This window comes from Acipenser ruthenus, chromosome 23, assembly GCF_902713425.1.
Source record: "Acipenser ruthenus chromosome 23, fAciRut3.2 maternal haplotype, whole genome shotgun sequence".
Classification (NCBI taxonomy): domain Eukaryota; kingdom Metazoa; phylum Chordata; class Actinopteri; order Acipenseriformes; family Acipenseridae; genus Acipenser; species Acipenser ruthenus.
The window spans coordinates 14,282,786-14,305,253 of record NC_081211.1 but is presented as its reverse complement, the minus strand read 5'-3'; the positions used below and the strand labels follow the sequence as shown (position 1 = coordinate 14,305,253).

Below are 22,468 nucleotides of genomic sequence, written 5' to 3'. Positions count from 1 at the left end.
CATTTAGTATGTACAGTTTTGAATGGAGTGGTTCCTACTCTGAAGCAGGTGCCAAGGCAAATTAGAATGACAAACTGAACTGATCCCTCCTTCAGCCTCTTCCACACGACTGCAACTGTGTTTGACTTGCGTTGCTTCAAAAATATGGTCCTTTAATGTTTATTCTGTTATAAAATCAGTTTAATTATTACTTTTGAATATATTCCAGATATGTACACATTCTGTATCTATTTCATTTTACAAGAGAACGCTGAAAAGGACATCATCTTCTTCACTTCATATTTTTCAGTGATTACCTAGACAACTCTATTGAAACATCACAACTTTAGTAATCAGTTTATTACACAGTTTAATCATATTGAAACACACAAGCTCAATGAGCTTTCAGGTCATGAAATATACACACTTTTTCTTTTATAGGAATCCATACCCTCACATCCAGAAAGAACAGAGCAGTTACAAGGGGAATTAGAGCCATTAATACTAATGAACTGAAAGCAAAATGCAATCCAAAAGTAGAGGAAAAACTAATAGCTTGGTTATTTATACAACTATTGATCAAAACCTGCATTTTTATTGGATGTGGGTATAATGGGTATATTCCTGGTCATGACATTTACGCAAAAATAAAGAGAGAATTCCTTCAGAATTTACCTGCAATACAAAAACAAACCGAAGACCATCTTTCTATTCATAACCTGCTATGAGTTTAACAGAATTCCTGATAATTTATACAAAAATACATCTCCCTCCCACTGATTAGTAGTGAAAAATATTGCCTGGAAGCACAGGAAAAGAAAAAAACACATTTCAAAAGTACCCCAATTTAAAATGGTAAGGAATGCTTTTAGATTCACAACTCTTTGTTACAACCGATCAACTGGCCCTTCACACACTTCTGTGTTCGATGCCAAAATAGCAAGATACAGGGAGCACAGTATTTGCAAGTTTGCTGTTCCAAATATGTACAACACAGCACAGCCCTGCTGGGTCAGGTAAGCATGTCCACAGGGCAAATATGTACAACACAGCACAGCACTGCTGGGTCAGATAAGCATGTGTACAGGGTAAATATGTACAACACAGCCCTGCTGGGTCAGGTAAGCATGTGCACAGGGCAAGAGGAGGCGTGGGTTCATAGAGAGCAGTCAAATGGAGACCAAAACGATTTGTTTTCTTTCAAAGTCCCCTAGCCATCATTGTAGAGGTGTATCCACAGTTCTCCAATACTACATTGCATACTTTTGTGTCCATTCCCGAGCTATTCTGTTGTACCTACAAAAGAAACAAAAAACAATGAATCAACAGGAACATTTGTTCACAGTTTGAAAATCCAATAGTATAGGCAGTTAGCTGTAAACCGGGGGGTTTACGCATTGAAAAAATATGAATTATGCATGATATTTAAATGTAATGTGCAAAGCATACGCAGAGCAATGTTGCTGCACAGCTTGAGCTCGCATGTTATCAAGCTTCTTGTACTGGGCTGGTTCCCGGCGTCTCAATGGTGAATATACTGCTTGCAGTATGAATGAGAATGCCGGGACAGCTAATTATAGCTGGTCTGGAAATTGACAGAAACACGTGACCAAAACATCCAGGTTAACCCTTTGCAGTCCATTGTCGGACTGGGTCCGACATTGCAATTATTCCTCACAGGTCCTTTGTCGGACTGGGTCCGACATCATTATAGCAACGCAATAAACGGGTGTTTAGTCGTTTTTTCTCCGGAAAAAGCCGAGAAAACCATTCAATTGCCGAGTGGTAGCGACAGGAGCCGAGACAAGTCGGAAAAAAAAAAAAAGGCGTATTTCATGAATAGTCATACATGGTATCAGATAATGGGCGTCCATAGTAAACAAGCTGGCTAAGTGCGTCAGCACACTGAGACTATCATGGACATTTGCAGAGCTTTTTTCAGATGTTATAGTAATAAAATAATGACTTGGATCGCATTATTGAGGAGTTTGGTGATAAAACGAGTGATCTGGAGATGATCGATCGGTATGTACGACTATTATTATTATTTTTATTATTTATTTCTTACATAGCTGAACGCTATAGCAAACAAAAGGCTGGGGCGGGGCTGGAGATGCCTAGTGTGTGCTTTGTTGATATGCAGGGCCATTTAAACCCGTTTGACTGTGAAAAAAAATACTTTTAAACAGCGCGTATAAAATTAACTGCGCGTGTGAAAATTAATTAGACCTGGCGTGCCTGACGCGCGATTAATAAATGGACCGCAAAGGGTTAATAATAATACATTTTTTAAAAAATCCACAAGTGGGAATGTTATTTATTTATTTTATTTGTAAAAAATATAGCGTTGGTTACATGGTGCTTTATGTACAGTTAATTCATGGAAAGTACCATTTTTGCTTTACTATATGTGCATTATAGAGAGGCCTGTGTTACAGCGAGGGAGCACTGTAGTTCAAAGTAACATTACAGTTAAAATGCAAGGCTGTAGTTACTGCATTCCCTATAAGTTCACATTAAAGTATGCACATTGCTTTTTAATGTTGCATTGTACTCACCCAAAATACATCTCACAGGGTCTACATTGGAAAGTAAACTACTGTATTCAATGTATATTAGCAGTTGCTAGTGGTTGAGTTATGTTGCCATAATTAATTTGCATCTATACCATTTCTTATTTTCAGTATTTCTTGTGTTTTAATATTGCTATGCTTCTTGTTTTTACTGATCTTTAATAACACACACCTACTGTGTCAGCTGAGCCAATGGGAAAGTTTAGACATTAAGAGTATATGAAGTAGTATTTAAGAGGACAAACTAAAAAAGGCAATATTTTATTATACATACATAAATAATAACTGCAACATACAAAGTGCAGCAATTAGTGTACAGTAGTTGATAGGCCTAATTTGGATGGGATTTTAAAACTATCTGTGTAACACAATGATGTCTTAATGAACACATCAGCTGCAGTGCTCCTCATACAAACCAATGTTGCATTGTAGTACAAACAGGGATTTTCACCTACTTCTCTCTGTCGGTTTTGTAGATGCGCGCAATCTCTGGCACTAAAGGATCATCTGGATTCGGATCACATAACAGTGAGCAGATGGACAAGAGAACTGCAAAATAAAAGGAAAATGAACTTAAAAACTGGATACACTGGAACCAGACCAGTCCTATCTGTATCTGTGCTACAACCACACAGACATGACTATTAGGATGTGGGTTACTGAAAGAACCAACCCATACGAAGAAACATGTGCAAGACATTGCAAACCACTTCAATAGTCAAGACTACAGACCAGCCAACAATCCCTTTTACCTCGAATAACCCTGCAGCTGAAGTTGGTTTATATAATTCAATGCGTTACAGTATCTATATTGCTCATCTCACAGACCCCGATTAGTACTAGGGAAGGCAGTCCAATCATGTCAGCCACTCACTTATTAGCTGTAGTGTGGCTGGGCAGGGCCCTGCACATGGAAATGTGTAAATAGTGTGTGTTTGCAGCTCTGTCATTTTTGGGGTTTATAATTAGTTTAGATATTTAAAGTTTAAAATCAGAGCTTGTCAATCCTACTATCATGTTTCGGATCCATTTGAAATGACACTGGTTTCCATTGACTTAAATTACACTTCTGTCTTTCTCTATAATATTGTACAACTTTTCTTAAGTCGGGGTCACAAAGTTAACAGAAAATAAGAACTTTGAGGACGTTTATTTGGTTTAGAACTGATCTTGTATACAAACAATGCCTTGGGTCAATTTGACCCGAGGTATTTACCCACATAGCTTTGTATGCATGAAGAAAATCAATTGACTTAGTTATAACCAAGCATCTCCACATATGAATCCTGGTAGCCTGTCAAATTTCAGTGTCGTCACAATGTTTCCTGGACCTACTACATATACTGTTACTCTCATTCATGACATACCACCAGCAATCAAATATAATACTGGAAGCATAATACTGAGCAACATGGAAGGCAGGCGTGTACATGGTGCAAAGTGGAAAGAACGCGATCACGTTGCTGTGCACGCATACATTGGGTTACTTTTGTTAGCTGGAGGGTACAGACCCAAAAGGAGAAGCAACTGCTAGTCTGTGGAATAGAGAATCTGATAGGGCTATATCTCCAGCCACTATGTCACTGGAAACACTTCACATTATTGCTAGAATGATTCGCTTTGATAATCGCGATACCAGAGCCAATAGGCACAAAACAAATGAGCTGCTATCAGGTAAGTGTGGGGTAAATGGGTAGAAATGCAGCTTTTGCTTTATAACCCAGGACAAAATGTTACAGTGGATGAAAGTCTTGTCCCCTACAGAGGGCACGGTCTGCCTGCAGCAACTGGCATTGGTACTAAACGTGCAAGATGCAACTTTTGCCCTTCAAGCAATGAAGACAAACATTACCTGTGTGAAATGCAGAAAGTATCTGTGTGTAATATCACATGTCCATCCTCTGTACATTTACAAAAAAACCTGAGTGTACAAAGCATTCACCCTGGACAGGAGTGTTCTTTATAATGATGATGATGATGATATACTCCACAGAGTGAACTCCTGGTCTCCATGTTGCTTGGTCAGGAGGAAACAACCTGTGAAAGCAGGTGGCTGAGGTATGATAATAAATGTAGATAGAAAGAAGGTCGTGCACTGATTTTGGATGGATCGCACTCAAGGATAACTTAATTCCATTCATCTGTATGGACCTGAAGCCTGAAGGTTTCCCCCTTTTTCTTCAGCAAGAAGGGTTTGTACTTGTTCAGATAGCTCTAGCTCTTCAGTCTTCACGCAGCTAAAAATCAACCGCAAAAGGATTGTGGAAAACATAATCCTGTTCTGGACAGCAGATCACAGCTCCACTGTATATCCAGGACCTTTATATCCAGTGGGAGCCAAGAACAAGTCTGGCAATTTTCTCAATTTACTATCCAAATATTGCTGGCCTATTGTCAGGGACGAGGATGCCTACTAGAAAATGGAGCTCAAAGCAACACATATGAGCGAGTCTCAATGGGGCTGCCGGACACCCTGTAGTGTATTAACTATCTTAAGAGAAAATATAAACCGTGTTCACAGCGCTGTACTGGGGCATAACCGTAAAACTGTATAAGAACAATATAGATTATGTAATAACCGCAGACAAACTGATGAAGTTTCTCACATTTTTATATGGCACAAATGCAGATCCACAAATCGGGAGAATATAATTCATTATGGAGGGAAAAAAATAAAATGTTTTATATATATATATATATATATATATATATATATATATATATATATATATATATACAGACACACACACAGTACTGTGCAAAAGTTTTAGGCAGGTGTGAAAAAATGCTGTAAAGTAAGAATGCTTTCAAAAATAGACATGTTAATAGTTTATATTTATCAATTAACAAAATGCAAAGTGAGTGAACAGAAGAAACATCTAAATCAAATCCATATTTGGTGTGACCACCCTTTGCCTTCAAAACAGCATCAATTCTTCTAGCTACACTTGCACACAGTTTTTGAAGGAACTCGGCAGGTAGGTTGGCCCAAACATCTTGGAGAACTAACCACAGTTCTTCTGTGGATTTAGGCAGCCTCAGTTGCTTCTCTCTCCATGTAATCCCAGACAGACTCGATGATGTTGAGATCAGGGCTCTGTGGGGGCCATACCATCACTTCCAGGACTCCTTGTTCTTCTTTATGCTGAAGATAGTTCTTAATGACTTTCGCTGTATGTTTGGGGTCGTTGTCATGCTGCAGAATAAATTTGGGGCCAATCAGATGCCTCCCTGATGGTATTGCATGATGGATAAGTATCTGCCTGTACTTCTCAGCATTGAGGAGACCATTAATTCTGACCAAATCCCCAACTCCATTTGCAGAAATGCAGCCCCAAACTTGCAAGGAACCTCCACCATGCTTCACTGTTGCCTGCAGACACTCATTCGTGTACCGCTCTCCAGCCCTTCGGCGAACAAACTGCCTTCTGCTACAGCCAAATATTTCAAATTTTGACTCATCAGTCCAGAGCACCTGCTGCCATTTTTCTGTACCCCAGTTTCTGTGTTTTCGTGCATAGTTGAGTCGCTTGGCCTTGTTTCCACTTCGGAGGTATGGTTTTTTGGCCGCAAGTCTTCCATGAAGGCCACTTCTGACCAGACTTCTCCGGACAGTAGATGGGTGTACCAGGGTCCCACTGTTTTCTGCCAATTCTGAGCTGATGGCACTGCTGGACATCTTCCGATTGCGAAGGGAAGTAAGCATGATGTGTCTTTCATCTGCTGCAGTAAGTTTCCTTGGCCGACCACTGCGTCTACGGTCCTCAACGTTGCCCGTTTCTTTGTGCTTCTTCAAAAGAGCTTGGACAGCACATCTGGAAACCCCCATCTGCCTTGAAATTTCTGCCTGGGAGAGACCTTGCTGATGCAGTATAACTATCTTGTGTCTTGTTGCTGTGCTCAGTCTTGCCATGGTGTATTCCTCCTACACAGCTGTTTCTGTTTCAGTTAATGATTGTGTTTCAACCTACATATTGAATTGATGATCATTAGCACCTGTTTGGTATAATTGTTTAATCATACACCTGACTATATGCCTACAAAATCCCTGACTTTGTGCAAGTGTACCTAGAAGAATTGATGCTGTTTTGAAGGCAAAGGGTGGTCACACCAAATATGGATTTGATGTAGATTTTTCTTCTGTTCACTCACTTTGCATTTAGTTAATTGATAAATATAATCTATTAACATGTCTATTTTTGAAAGCATTCTTACTTTACAGCATTTTTTCACACCTGCCTAAAACTTTAGCACAGTACTCTATATACAGATCTGGAAAAAATTAAGAGACCACTACAAAATTATCAGTTTCTCTGGTTTTACTATTTATAGGTATGTGTTTGGGTAAAATGAACATTTTTGTTTTATTCTATAAACTACTGACAACATTTCTCCCAAATTCCAAATAAAAATATTGTCATTTAGAGCATTTATTTGCAGAAAATGACAACTGGTCAAAATAACAAAAAAGATTTGTCAGACCAGTGTTGTCAGACCTCGAATAATGCAAAGAAAATAAGTTCATATTCATTTTTAAACAACACAATACTAATGTTTTAACTTAGGAAGAGTTCAGAAATCAATATGTGGTGGAATAACCCTGATTTTCAAGCACAGCTTTCATGCGTCTCGGCATGCTCTCCACCAGTCTTTCACATTGATGTTGGGTGACTTTATGCCACTCCTGGCGCAAAAATTCAAGCAGCTCGGTTTTGTTTGATGGTTTGTGACCATCCATCTTCCTCTTGATCACATTCCAGAGGTTTTCAATGGGGTTCAGGTCTGGAGATTGGGCTGGCCATGACAGGGTCTTGATCTGGTGGTCCTCCATCCACACCTTGATTGACCTGGCTGTGTGGCATGGAGCATTGTCCTGCTGGAAAAACCAATCCTCAGAGTTGGGGAACATTGTCAGAGCAGAAGGAAGCAAGTTTTCTTCCAGGACAACCTTGTACTTATACCCTACAATTACCTAGGTTGAATGTAAAAAAATAATTGAATGTACTCAAATTCAATCTTAGAAAAGTGTAATTTAGTGATCTCCTACCTAAAACTTCTGAAATCTGAAAGAATATTCTAAATTCCGTGACTGGTTTTCATTTTACACCAAATTGTTTGACGGGTGCATAATGTGAAGTTCACCATCAGATGGATCTGTCAACTCATCAACATCTTCTGTAAAAAAGTAGTCCAGCAAGTAGGTTGTCTGGATTATGATGTCCTTTGACGATGTCTTAACTGGGCAAAGGGTTTTCAGTGCATGGCAGATTGCTGAAAGTCGGGATGATTTCCGTGAAGGTGTTAGTTGTGGTAACTGCTCCTCCGATAAATCTGCTCCCTGAAAAGTTGCCACCTTGTGGCTCCTGTTGTAGCTCCCAAGGAAGGCTTGATGTTGAGGGATACTGGGAAGATCTATTAAAAAAGAAAAAAAAGGAGACACCCCTATGTGTGTCACCTGTAGTTTTGCTTCTCTTACCAAGGAGATTATTGCTGCTAGTGCCCAGAAACTGCTGAAATAACTGCTGTTGGCCTGGGCCCCATCTAGAAGAGGCTTGACAGCTGATGGTTTGTGACCATCCTCTCCTATGTGAAATACACTCGAAGATACACTCTTCCTGCAAGTGTATAGAGGGGTTCCCAGAATGCTGCGTGTATGCTGTGGAGAGAGGTGATATTTCACTGTAGATCAATGAGCCTCTCTCCTAAAAAAAAAAAAGGGACGAGTCTTCTTACTGTGCTCCAGGGTTTACCCGCCCTTTTATTTTTTTTTTTTTGAGAGAGAGAGAGAGAGAGAGCAAGAGAGAGAGAACTTGCCCTCAAAAGTCGTCTAATGATGTATGTCTATGCTTTGTGAATGTTACTTTGTCTACACTACGTGAATACTACGTGAATACTATAGAGATCCAAGGCAAAAAACAGGCTGGCATTGGCTGGTTCCGATGGAGAAGAGAGGTACTGCTGCAGTCCTTATGTATGTGGAGATGGAAGCGGCTCTCCTACAGATCTAATGGAAACTGTCAGTCTCCTGGGAGGACTGCCTTGATGACGGTGGTGGTGGAGATGCCATCCTGAATTTTCCCCAAACAAATGTAGTGTTCAGATCCGAATTTCCTTTACTACTACAGATACCTGGAATGGACCCCTTCTGAAAGGATGAGAGCATGGATTGAATCTTTTGTAAACCCTCTGTAGCATAACCAGTTCTCAGTGTGCAGATATGTCCGTTGCTGGTTTTACTGTTCTCACTGTTGGGTATCCTGTAGGGTAGCAGGTTAATTTAAGTTTCAGGCCCGTAGGAAGCGAATGTATATTTTGCCTGCTTGCCAGAAAGTGGGATAGAGGTAGGAATATCAGGACGTAAACTTGCCTATTTCCCTATTATGGCAATAGAAAGATCAGCATCCCTGGCTGGGCTAGAAGAGGCTTCCCTTTCCAAAGGGTACGAGAACCGCTGATGCCTGAAAAGGCAACTGCTTGTTAAGAATCCCCCACTGGGGAATGCGCCTCTCACAGCTGCTGAGCAGGATAGATCCACCTAGATAACACCTCCTGCCGTAATGACATTCGTCAAAGCTGTGATGTTAGTGTCAAATGTGTACCATGTACCCTCTAGGTAAAATACTAACACTCCAGTGTATGGCTAGTATACACGAGCTGGTGTAGATGTCTGCCCGACCGCAGACAGCCTTCCCTCCAGCCTGTGTTGACATTAGGTGACCTAGCTTATAGTTACTAACATATCTGTTGCCTGTGGAGATGGTGCAACCCTTCTCCAGATAGGTGTCAATCCACCCTCAGGTGGTGGAGCCAAAAAGAAGTTTTGGCTGTTAACAAGTAGAATTTACCCCTAAGATGTTAAGGAAAACATCCATGTTTAGATCTGGTTACTGAAGTGGATGAAATCCTTCTTAAAACAGCATTGCTTTATTATTTCTTCGTCTGGCAGATGTCTTCTACAAGGAGACTTACAGGAGTACAGGGCAAATTCATGCCCATTAGGTCTCCAGACTGCCTTCTACAATGTGTATTTATTTACTGGTACAGGAACCACACTCACCTATTTGGGTCTGGTACCTGTTTAAGTCTGGGTCTTTATGTTGCGAGAGGTGAAACCTTCTCATCCCAGCATCAGCGTACATGTATGCAGGCGATTCCTCCATACAGCCCGTTGGGTTTCCAGACCACCTCATAGAAGGGGAACCCTTTAGAGGTTTTCTTATCCTCTGCATCAGTAGATGCCACAGGAATCGGCCCATCAGGACTCTGTATTTGACTTTGGGGAGAAGGTGAAACCCTCTCACAGCGTCAGCATCGGTACATACACAACTGTGTATTCCAGCACGGCCTCGCCAGGGCAGGAGTCAGTGATGTCATCCGGACCGGCCACTGCAGGCAGAGAGTACCGCTGATCGTCTGTTACTGTGTTTGTCTTGGTGCCACCGTCGCAGAGTTACAGGCTACCATACCTGTGAACAGAAAAAACCTTCATACCATAACCCACTGGAAGCAGTTGATCAGTGTAGCCGGACATTCTTTATTTTATTTTTTTCTTTTCCCGCTGTGCAGGGAAGCATACTAAACCACTCCCACAGGGAAAGATGGCGACGCCTTTGTCAGAGCAATGAAATAGCCGGCACAAAAAATATTTTGTCATCTCGTCTTGTGCAGTTTTGATCCCAACATCTTGTTTTTAAGGAGGATGACCGGCTTTGTCTGGTCGTAGCTGGAACAACGGAGCCCTGGTCTTCTGTGCTGGCGATCTCGATATCGAACACACTTAAAACACAGATCCCTGATATAACTGAGCAGGAGACCACCAGAGTTGAGAGGGGTCAGCTACATAAACAAAGCATAACTAACTGAAAGCTAGAAGGGCACACACACAAAAAAATATATATATTTTTAAAAACACCTTGATAACACAAAAACAATAGAATGAAAAAAACCCAAGCAAATGCAGGAGAAATCTAGGCTTTTATGGAGGAAGTAACATGGGCTTTGGCGCCGAAAAGGATTACATCTGATCTCTGGGTAAGAGATCAGTTTTTTTCCTCTTGACAAAGCAACATGCAGACCAGCAGCTCATTCTGTGTAGAGTTCACGAGGCAAGAGATGATGTTTTGTCACAGGTATCTACAACACTTCATGTCCTATTTTTGTATATATCCACATTTACTGGTACATTTATAAAGAAATGTTACAGATACTGAATGTACTATTGGTACACTGACAGGGCAAAAGCCCTGCTTATGTAAATAAGTGTAAGGTTGGCAGGGATGTGGTTAAATCTGTCCCTACCAGCAATCACAGGTAGGGCCATTCCCCAATGAGGTAACTGAGGAGTGGCCACCTGCATATAAGGAAGGAGAAATCCTTTGTGTGGGGAAGAGGGAGTTGGAGGAGTGTACCTGTGTGGAAATGTGCTTTTGGAGTGTAAACTTTATCGTAAAGGCAAATGCCCAGCCTGTATTGTCTTGTTTGTGTGAACCTTTTATTTTGGCCCTCGTGCCATGTTTATTTTGTGCCTGTTTGTTTTTGTTAATTAAAGTGCGCTTTGCGTGTAAAACTTCAGCTTTCTGTCTTTAGGGTGCGCTACACCACCTGTGCCAAGATCTCGTCACAGCCCAAGATGTTAGACAGGAACGAGACCCAGAGGCAGCACTAGTACTCCTAGCAGATGGTTTTGCTGTGAGTTTTGTGCTGCTTTACAAAACATGAAATATTCTCTGTAGCATCCAGCAACACATTGAAAACGAGTAGAGAATATTTTACACATGTCAATATATCTATCAATAAACAAGCCATATTTTAACATTGCTGCATTCCTTTTCACTTTTAAGCACTAATCATGTAGCCTACTATTTATTCAGTACCTTTTTGCGACTGTTAAGGCCTCTACACAGCGGACGCGATGCGACGAGTTAATGTGTAGTACAACACACCACGATAAAAAATAATAAAATATGTATTTGACACGTGCCGTTCACACTTCCTGTGGGGGAAAAAAAAGGATTGGTGTCTATTTTTGCGATTTTGTCGTGTGGCAGCTAGGGAACTGACCAATGAGGGACAGCTTCTCTTGCGCACCTTTTTCAGTAAACAATTACAGCCATCAGCATCATTAAAGTGGATACAATGACATACAAACATACAGGAGCACCCACATTATTACTGGACAGCAAGCGCTCTGACTGTACAGTCACCTACCCAACAGCCTGACATGCATACCTTTTGAAATAGTGAGTGCCGGAGACCACTGCGAGCGCAGAATATCCAGACAGATGCTGCCATTGCTGTTGATATTGGGGTGATAGATTCTTGTTGTAAATGCAACCTAAATTGGGGACAAAATAAAAGCTTATGTATTTACAGGTTACATTGCTCAAGTTTTATTTAAAAAGGCGAAGTACATTATGCACCAGAAAATCAAAAGAGCTCACCTTTGGTGGTTTGAAGGGATAATCTGTGGGAAAGTGAATTGTCAAGAAAAACACTCCACCCTGGTAAGGACTGTCATTCTGTCAAAGTAAAATATAGAAAAACACCAATAAGTAAACTAGTTTTTTTATTCTGAAATGGAGGAAATAATGAAGAAACATACTTACTGGTCCCATTATTGTGGCTTGCCAGTGGAACACTATAACAGAACAGGAAAAGGAAAGCAAGTTAAAGTGAAGACATTCCCAACCTAGAATATTCCTGCCATCTAACTATCAAACACACACTACACGGCAAGTCTTTACTCAGTTTAACCAAAAAAATGATCAGATTCTACAAAATTACAATTGTATTAAAATCCACTACCAAATCGTTATACGTAGCAACTCTATATGGCTCCGCTGCCGTGTATGGAGCAGGTGTAGTATCCAAAGCACTGGGGAGGGGGGGTACCTACAGCGGTTGTAGTGCTTCAGTAAAATATGTACTGAATATCTAGTGTACAAGACAGTGCAAGAGAAGTGTTATGGTAGAATATGTTTGAAACATGCAAAATATACGATAACACTAATAATTTTCATTTAAAAAACTAAAGCACCTTCTTCCCCTCTCCCCTCCAGCTTGTGTTATCCAGCGGCAGAACTTTAATTTCTTCATTCGTCATCTCGTCAGTTAAGAGTTGTATAGCGTCAGCTGTACTGAAATGTCTCGAAAACCCTCTGCTGTATGGGATTTTGTTAAATGTCCAGACCACCAAAAAAAAAAAAATAAATAAATCACCAGCAACGGGGACACAGTGGAGGCGTTTCAGTGTAAGGGCTGTGCATCTTTGGCACATGGACTGCGACATGATACGTACCTAATCAAAATGTTTGTCTTATTGTGAATTTACAAAATAAACCCTTAAGTTTTTTTTTTTTTTTTTAAAGTAGTAATGCAGAAGTACAAAAAATAAAATGTGATAAACGGAAATATTTCAACTAGCTTAATCTAGCTTGCCAGTATGAAACATTTCCATTGTATACAATAGTATAATCCAGTAAGGAGATTGGCATTGCGTTACAATGTCGTTCTTAATGAATGTTTATTTAAATCTTCATTCCCAGCGAGGCTCCCGGGGACGTGGGGACCTGCCTCCTTCACGCACGCAGGGGGGCTTGTCAGGACTCTCAGGGTTGCAGTTGCCTGCGTTGCCTTTACATTGTTCAGCGAGCTGCAGGGGCGTCACAAAGCCCCTGAAAATGAGATGCATTGTTCACTTCAAGGTTTCTTCATAAACACTAAACAACATGCTTGGCCTTCAGAGCACTTCTTACAGTACATATATTTACTATACAGGGCTTCAGACAAACCTTTTGCCTTATTAGGCAATGGCTCCTAGGCCAAAAAAATTGGTTGCTAAATCCAATTACTGGGTGCCACATACAGCAACTTCCTCAGACACTAAAGTGATACTAAAACAGTAACTTAATGTCTGTACTCACTTGTTTGTTGCCTCATTCTGCAATTAACTCAGCATGTTCATATTTGAAATATTTTGCAAGTGTGTGTATGGAATTGGTGACCACTCCTTTAACTGTGTACAGCTGTGATATGGGACTAGCATGCTGCAGCTCCCATGCTCAAAAAGACAGCTTTTCCGATTACGTGTTACCATTTATTTTTCAGTAAAAACAAGTTTAAATTGCAGTGAGTTCGTTCTGCTATAGTTAAGATATTAAATACACCACAGCAAGCACACTGTCGTATAGTTTAGATTCTTTCAGTAGCACAATCCGAGAGCTACATTTTGTGAATGGCTTTTTTTTTTTTTTCTTTTTACTGCAATTCTCAGTAGCACACTTCCTAATTACAGTTCCAAGTATTTCTATGTGTTCTGCTTTCACCTTTCTTAAAATGGTCAGTCAATACAGTTAATTATGGTAACATCTTAATTATGGTAACATCTTTGGCTGATGAGATATCATCAGCTCATCATCTAACTGGGGAATCTGCAGCTCACTTAAATCATTCTTAACCCCCTGATGGTAAACAATGTAACTTAATCTACTAGATCTGGGACAGTTGCAGCCGCTAAAGACGATGCAGACAAAGAAAATACGTTCATGTTGACTCAAAACTTTCTTTAGGCACTCTTCGAATTGACTGGCAAACGATAACGTTGGTTTACTGGCGTTCACAAAGAGCACTTTTCAGCTTGATAAAGTAACCTTTTCACTTCCCTTTTTGATTCATTATTGAGCTTTTTGCTGCATTCCAGCCCTTCATTAATTATTTTATTTTTTGTTTTCATTGCATTTTGTTCATTTTAATTATTTGTTGTTGTTCTAAATGTCTTGAATGCAGCTGTTCATTTTAAGCTATATTTTTACACAACAGTACTCATATGTTTGGTCACGTTTTATGTCAATGGCACCTAACCCAAAAGAGGTTTGCATTTGCAACCATTTTAGTCGCAGTGTGGAGCCCTGCTATAGCAGCTGTGTAATGAACACTCTGATGGCACATTTTAGTTCCAGTGTGGAGCCCTGATACAGCAGCTGTGTAGTGAACACTTTCTGACGGCATATTTTAGTCGCAGTGTGGAGCCCTGCTGTAGCAGCTGTGTAAACACTCTTTCTGATGGCACACTGATGTTTCTGTTCGAGTGGCAGGTTTGCAATCTGCATTGATGGGTGGAAGGATTGGTTGCATTACGGAATCCAGTGCTGCATGAAAATAAAAAACTGCATTTGGCAGTACAGCATTAGGCTTGAAAATACTTGAAGAGAAATGAATCTTTTGAAATGTGCATGCAGTGTGTACAGTACAGGGCAGGCAGTCGTAGCTGCCGTGCTGCGGGGCTGGTATTAACTACGCTGCTGGTTTTTGCGAAGATACGCAGTGAAGAGCAGGTTTTTAAACTAACATCAAAGTCGCGATTAAGTCAGTTTCCTAATGACTTCTACGAATCAGATGGTATGATGATCTGCAAATGCTGTCAACACTCAACTGACTGGACCCGAAAAGATACCTGCAAAAACCACTTAATGTCAAAAATCCATCTAAAAGAACCACATCAAGCATGAAGAGAAATCAGCGAGGCTTCCGAGCACTACACAGCACAATCCCAGACAGTGTTGAATCTGCACACAGCAGACAGGAAGGTGTTGATTTTGTTGTGGTGTGTGCCGAGGCTGAGATTATATATTATATTATATAGTACTCAGTCGAACACAGGATTTTCATGTTCGGATATTCACTCAATTTAAATATTCGTTAAATATTGAATATTCGCTTTTCAAAAAGTAATAAAAGCCATTATATTGCTCTGAACGCAGGCAGAGACAGCATAGCAGGGGGCGTGGCCGTGGCCCGTGTGTGTGCCTTTATTTTATAGCAAGACCTTACAATATGTAACCCCTCAAAACGGAATGGGGTTAAACCCAATTTCACACATAAATATTACATTATTAACCTGAAAGATCCATTGATTGGTGTAATGTAGCTTCTGTTTGTTTATTTAGCAGACACCTTTATCCAGCTTCTGTGGATAAAGGATTGAACAAACCATTGATTAAACCCTTTTTCAAAATTCAAAGTACAGTCTGAGAACAGAAAAAGTAAAAACCTGAAGCCCTAAAGACTAAATACTCACTGTCATCCCCAACAGGTCCAGCTGAACACTGCGCCGGTGGATCACGTGCCAAGTCATTCAACTCCTGAGGAAAACAACATCACACTGTAAGAATGCAGGGAAAACCTGTATGAATTCACATGCACTCGCAAAGCAGTGACTTCAAGTCTGAAATGCATTGTGATGTATGCCTTAACCCCCTCATTGCGATTGGGGTTTTACAATGTCAACCAACTGCAACATGCTTTCTCGCAGACATATTTCAAAAGGGCTTGAAACGGCCCCAAAGTTTCGAAAGCGTCTCCCCCATGAAAACATCTTCTGGAAAGCAGGGTACATGGGAGAAAGCAGATCCCATTGGATACATGTTGCAGGATTTTTAAAAACGTAATCATAATTATTAATAATAATAATAATAATAATAATAATAATAATACACAATTTAAAAAATTCAGTAAATAATTCCCTTTAAGAGCGAGTTCGACTAAGAGCAGTTAACATGGTAAAAACATTTCCTTATATGAGTAAAGTCCATTAACCCTTTGCGGTCCATTTATTAATCGTGCGTCAGGCACGTCAGGTCTAATTCATTTTCACACACGCAGTTAATTTTAGACGCGGTGTTTAAAAGTATTTTTTTCCACAGTCAAACGGGTTTAAATGGCCCTGCATATCAACAAAGCACTCACTAGGCATCTCCAGCCCCGCCCCACCCTTTCGTTCGCTATAGCTTTCACCTATGTAAGAAATAAATAATAAAAATAATAGTCGTACATACTGATCAATCATCTCCTGATCACTCGTTTTATAACCAAACTCCTCAATAATGCGATCCAAGTCATTATTTTATTACTATAACATCTCAAAAAAGCTCTGCAAATGTCTGTGTTCTCTGTCCACTGATTCAGTCAGCCAGCTTGTTTACTTACGACCGCCCCGTTATCTGATACCAGATACCATGTATGACTAATCATGAGATACGCCTTTTTTTTTTTTTTCTCCCCCCCCCCCGACTTGTCTCGGCTCCTGTCGCTCCCACTCGGCCATTGAATGGTTTTCTCGGCTTTTTTTGGAGAAAAAACGACTAGAAACCCGTTTTTTGCGTTGCTATAATGATGTCGGACCCAGTCCGACAAAGGACCTGTGAGGAATAATTGCAATGTCGGACCCAGTCCGACAATGGACCGCAAAGGGTTAAGAGCACGTAGTAAGTACGATGAAGGGATGAGAACGATTTCAAATAAGAGCAATTACAAAAAACGTGAATACGGACACCTATGAGTAAAATCAAGTACCAGATACAGGAGGTAGTTATAATTAAGAGCAGTAGTAGAATAAGGCAAGGTATGGAGCTGTTCAGTGCAAGTACAAGCTAATGCAAGAACTGGACCAATTGGGTGCCATATAGTCCAGTATAGTCAAGGGTTGTGAGGTTTGCAGATGCGGTCTGAACTGGTGCATGCCATTTTGTAGCGATGAGGTGCACTCATGGAAATCAGAATACAAAACGAGGCAATGACATCAGTTCTGGAAAGATTGAATAAGCCAATCAGTGTGCCTCAAGACACTTTCGCGATGACAAGTCACATTTGAAAAGATTGAATAAACCATATTAATTTAAGTTTGATGACGATGAGTTATCAGGTTACAAAGCAGTACTGTATCAGTTGTGAACGAATCACTAGCAGTGCCAAAAAGGTGTTTGGCACTGCTAGTTCCTGTTTCTTCAGGCAGAGCATTTACAGTGTGAAAACTCTGTTTCACCACGAGGGTGTTCTCTTAGGTGAAGTTGTCGGTTAGGAGGTGTTCCTATACACGGAGACTACTGCACCACTTGGCAGATCACATGACATCCATCACAGGCTGTAGCCAGTAGACTGATCAGCAATTAAAACATAGGCTTCTATTGTGCACAGATACAGTGACAACCTTGGCTTGTTCAGGTTAATTATCCAATGCTTTTAATGCCTTTGCTTAATGCCAAACTTCAGTGGTCCCAAAACCCATCTGTAGCCACACAAAGCTCCAAGCCCATACAGAATGCACATATGAATTGCATTTGAATATAATAACTGAAATCACATCCGTGTAGCTCAAAGCAGCTGAAATCATAACAAAATGTAGCTCAAAGCAGCAGTTTGAAGAGCTGAACAGGGTCAGGACTGATTTGATAACCCAGATAGAATGGCCATTTGGGTCAGCTTATTCAAGAGCCTTGTGTGAAGTGGAAATAATATCCTTACTAGAGTTTACTGGCTGATAACATGTGCACAGAATTATAAAGAGGGACTACCAAGCTCAGATCCAGACTCATTATTTGATAACCTTGTATACAATGAAAAGGATGAAAGGAAGACTCAGTGAAAGTGGCCTGGCAAGGTTAATTTGAGATTGTACTATTAGAGTATTATTTCCATCCCTGGATGGCCAATATTATTATTATTATTCATTAGGTCATTTAGCTGACGTTTTTATCCAAAGCGACTTGGAGCCCGGGGGGGGAGGGGGAGACTATGCATCGTAACTGCTGCTGCAGAGTCACTTCCAATAGGACCTTGTTTAAATACATGAATAAAAACTAATGAATCCCCTTTATTGGCTCTTAACCTGACTAAGTGTCTAGCTGCAGCCTGGTGTCGAAGCATCAGTCATGATTACCCCAGAGAGAAGTGGCTTTGGGACACAGTGGAATCCCTCTGTTAAAAAAGGAGCATGTTGACATATTCCATTGTCAGCAGCTCAACACAATTGAAAATGAGACAGCACAAACCTGAACTACAAGCTGAGATAACTCGCTTCAACCCAATCGTTCCCATGGAAGAACTCAACTCAAAAACATTAAGGCAGAAGGGAGGGCTGACAATTATCCATACTAATGAGGAAAATACCTCACGTAGGTGAATAAATGTATAAACGGAAGTGGCAAGACACTGCAGGCGATACTTGACGTGGATCCCAGACTGGACTGTGTGCTTCAGTAGAGCCAACAGAATGAAAGGAGGTGGAGTTTTGGTTTCATGGTTCAGATTCTAATCAATTGTCATTCCTAGTTTACTTAATCTGAGTGCAGCATTTAAAACCATTGATCAGTCAATGCTGTGACTCTTTTGGATCAGTCATTATGGTTCTATTGGTGGCTACTCTGCAGTATCATTACATCATTACTGCAGTACCTCGAGGGACTATTTAGGTCAACTTTATTTCGTTATGACTTCATTTTTATGCTGATGACACACAGATATACCTGAAGAGCGCAGGGATGTGCAATTCATAGACATTGAGGCTGTCAAAAGGTAAGCGTAAGTTATTGAGAAAAAAGGAATTGAGGGAAAAAAAAATGACCGTCCTATGCATTAAAAAAAAACTACAACGTTAAATCTAATTAAATCAATGACTTAATTGTAATCGATAAAATGATAACGCCGGCATGTCTTTGTCAACACACAAAACGTAGAAATAATATTTATTAAACCTCATTATGCAGTCAGGTCTTTTTTTTCAGTAGCTATAAGGTGAAAACACAACTAAACTAATATTGTACAAAGTATTTTTTTTTTCTAATTGATATTATCTTAATACAGTACTGTTACAGCTACTTTTAAATGCATTGTTGCTTAATGTTTTCTAAAACGTGAAATGATCTCCGTTTCAATATGAAGGAAATATTTTTGGATATCCCTGCAAGCAGGTTTTAAAGTTTACCAAGTTATTGTTAATTATCCAAATTCAGTATAGTGCTTATTTAAATATTATTTTAGCAATTTTAAAAAGGTTTCAGTTATGTATTTTGATGATGCATGGTCCATTTTAAAAACGTTCAATCAAGTTCTGATCCGATTCTGATCTTGGTCTGAAGCAAGACTGAAATAGGATCAGATTTTGAGCTGAAACTGAGCTCAGGATCAGCGCTGATCCTTTTACTGCAACCCAATATGTGATAGGATCAAGATCGGAGCCTCGATACAGGATCGGATCCGTTTAGTACAACTGGCCCCAGGGTAGCTGCTTTGATTCCTTGCATTGTACAGAACCCTACGTGATATTCCATCGATTATATTCCGATTCCTTGCATTGTACAGAACCCTACGTGATATTCCATCGATTCTATTCCGATTCCTTGCATTGTACAGAATCCTACGTGATATTCCATCGATTCTATTCCGATTCCTTGCATTGTACAGAACCCTACGTGATATTCCATCGATTCTATTCCGATTCCTTGCATTGTACAGAATCCTACACAATATTCCATAGATTCTATCCAGATTGCAGCATGTTCAAAATGCAGCTGTCAGACTTCTCACTCGCTTCCAATTATCTGGTATATAAAATTTAGCATGAATTTTCTAATATTTACTGTACATTAAGAGTGTGCGTCGGCTCTACCGCTATTTAACATCATGTGCAACCTTGTGGTACCGCCAGCTCTCCCAGGACTCCAGCTCAGGCTTCCTGGTCACTGCCCTTTCTTGCCATGTCCAGGGATCAGGCTCACATTATGGACTCTGCATCCCTTCTCATATACGATTGTTACTTTGTTTTCTGTTCAGCTCTTTCGGATGTCTCAAGGGCAAGAGAGAGCGGGCCCCAACTCTGGAAATATTCAGACCGTTTCCCACATTGAAAGGGACTCCATGGTAAGCTTACATTTCTATATACTGCTGATCACAAGGAGGAAGACATTGCAGAAACAGACACGAATGGCATGGTATGTTTTCCACCCACTGAATCTTTAAGACACCAGTTTTATATCACCCCATTTGCAGCCATGCCATAGTATCTGGCAATCTCAATGCTGCAAACTGGAGTGATCAGCAGATACTACAATCAATCAATCCAGTCTTCATTCAGCACCACTCACCACACATTACACACTCATTGGAATTCGTTTCATACATTTCACAGTTATTTAATCTGTGGATTGGGCAAGTTATTTGTGAAAAGGGTAAACACCAACAATTTTCAATCAGAAATGTGCTTTAAATCACAATTGTAGTGGTCTGTAAAAATAACTCAAATGGTTCTTAGAGCTTTTTTATTAATACAACACACAATCCACGTTCATATCGTTTTTAAACGGAATGTAGCCCAGTTAGTTTGTTTCTCTACACTGATAATCAGTACGATGTTCTCTCCGCAATAACACACACAAGAAAGCGAAGCTCGGTTGTGTTACCTCTCAATACGTCATTGGAATTTATAATAAGGTATCTCTATGGATTACAAATCAGGTTGCAAAATGCCCTCCATACATCAACACGCTATCAAGTATGGTACGGTAGCATTACTTAAATCATACAAGACCGCAGTCTAACTGCAAGGCCTCTCACAGGCCCACAAACCACACCACCTTAATGTTATTTCAGATCTTCACACGTCAGTGTTTAACTAAACTATCTGAAACGATAAGGATTGAACATATTTCAAGTGTTTTAATGGCACAAATACGTCTTCGGTCCCGGAGATGTCACAATATGTACCTACGTGAAAAAAAAAAAAATCTGCAACCGGAACATCAATATCTGTTTCTAGTTACAACAAACCGACTGGTAATATGCTCTATAATATCATTATATTAGAAAAATGAGCACATGGATGCACTCCATAACTGCGACCAGGATCTCCCTCATGGGTTTTATTGTGTTAAAATATATTTCTTTCGGTTCTTTAAACCAACAGCGGTACCCCCGGGTCTAACAGCACAGGCCCGTCTTCCTTCCTGTACTTAGCCCGAGCAAAAAAACACATTTTCAAGTACTGACAAGATCGACAACATCCCCCTTATTCACAATGTACTGGTGAATGTAGAGAATATAACATGTAACCCCCCAATAAACTGTGTAACACTTCCCAGCTCACTGCGAACTCCCTTCACCATCCAGTCAGAAATAAAACACACGCGTTTATAAAGACATAACAGAAAACGATGATATCCTCCCCATAATAAAAAAAATACATGATTTTTCTTTATCAGGACCATAACATACGGAGAACGGTAAAAAAAAAAATAAAAAAAAATAAAAAATACAGAAATGTTTTTTGAGGTTTTTTTTTTAAATCCCGGAAAATTCTCCCTAGGTTTTTTTTTTTTTAAACCCTGATATTATTCACGTTTGTTCGAGCTGTCTTCCTTACCTTGTGAATTCAATGCATCCTTGACGTTTAAAACCTTGATATATTAATGTCTGTTCGAGCGGTCTTCCTTACCTTGTGAATTCTTTTCAGAGCCATGTTGTGCAGCTGCTGTCACTGAAAACGTGTTTTTTATTCGGTAAAATGGCGGTTATTTTCCCCACTGCAGGTTATCCCCTGGATGTAAACAATATGCCAGTTTAGAAACGAGAGGTACAGGTATTTATCTGAGAGGCGGACTGGGGATTAGTTATTGTTTAAAGAGAGTCGGACAGACACAAATGTAAACCCTTCCTCCCGCAGCAGTTCCGCACACTCGCCAACGCGTCCTGTGTGTCTGCGCTCCAGTGTGAATTAGGAAACTGCCGCCATTCCGGCTCTGCAGGAGCGTCATAGGCGGAGCCAACATGGCACGCGTGGACTGCATACTCTCCTCCGATTCTTAACTCGAAGGACCCCGATATAAACTTGCACCGTACCCCTGGAGCACTCACACGTATATAACGCCATGGGGCGAGCGGTCACCATTTATAAAATAATAATACATGGACGTTCACGAAGCTGGCGTCAAACTGGCTTTACAAACGTTCAAAAAATGACCCTAAAGAGGAAGTGTAAAGTGAGCGGAGGGATACGGTGTAAAAAGAGCAATCCGAGTGTCACTTCAGCGAGAGCACCAGTGAGGAATGAGATTATTGTTGTATGATTACAAGAAAGCACTGAGTGGAAA

At 40.3% G+C, this 22,468-nt stretch overlaps 1 protein-coding gene across 2 annotated transcripts; it reads right to left on the bottom strand.

Moving 5' to 3' along the window:
* Positions 1-321: 321 nt before the first annotated feature.
* LOC117413250 (ubiquitin-conjugating enzyme E2 D2) lies at positions 322-22,143 on the bottom strand. 2 transcript variants are annotated; one of them, XM_034022136.2, is made up of 7 exons: positions 21,814-22,137; positions 15,628-15,691; positions 12,158-12,189; positions 11,993-12,070; positions 11,781-11,886; positions 3,008-3,101; positions 322-1,275 (listed from the first exon to the last, which is right to left on the bottom strand). In XM_034022136.2, the coding sequence occupies exons 1-7, from the start codon at positions 21,835-21,837 to the stop codon at positions 1,230-1,232; spliced, it is 444 nt and encodes a 147-aa protein (XP_033878027.1). In that variant the 5' UTR covers positions 21,838-22,137; the 3' UTR covers positions 322-1,229. The 2 variants fall into 2 exon arrangements, with proteins under 2 accessions (XP_033878027.1, XP_058852637.1); XM_058996654.1 differs by lacking the exons at positions 322-1,275; positions 3,008-3,101 and adding an exon at positions 6,768-10,018 and having other exon boundaries at positions 21,814-22,143.
* Positions 22,144-22,468: the final 325 nt, after the last annotated feature.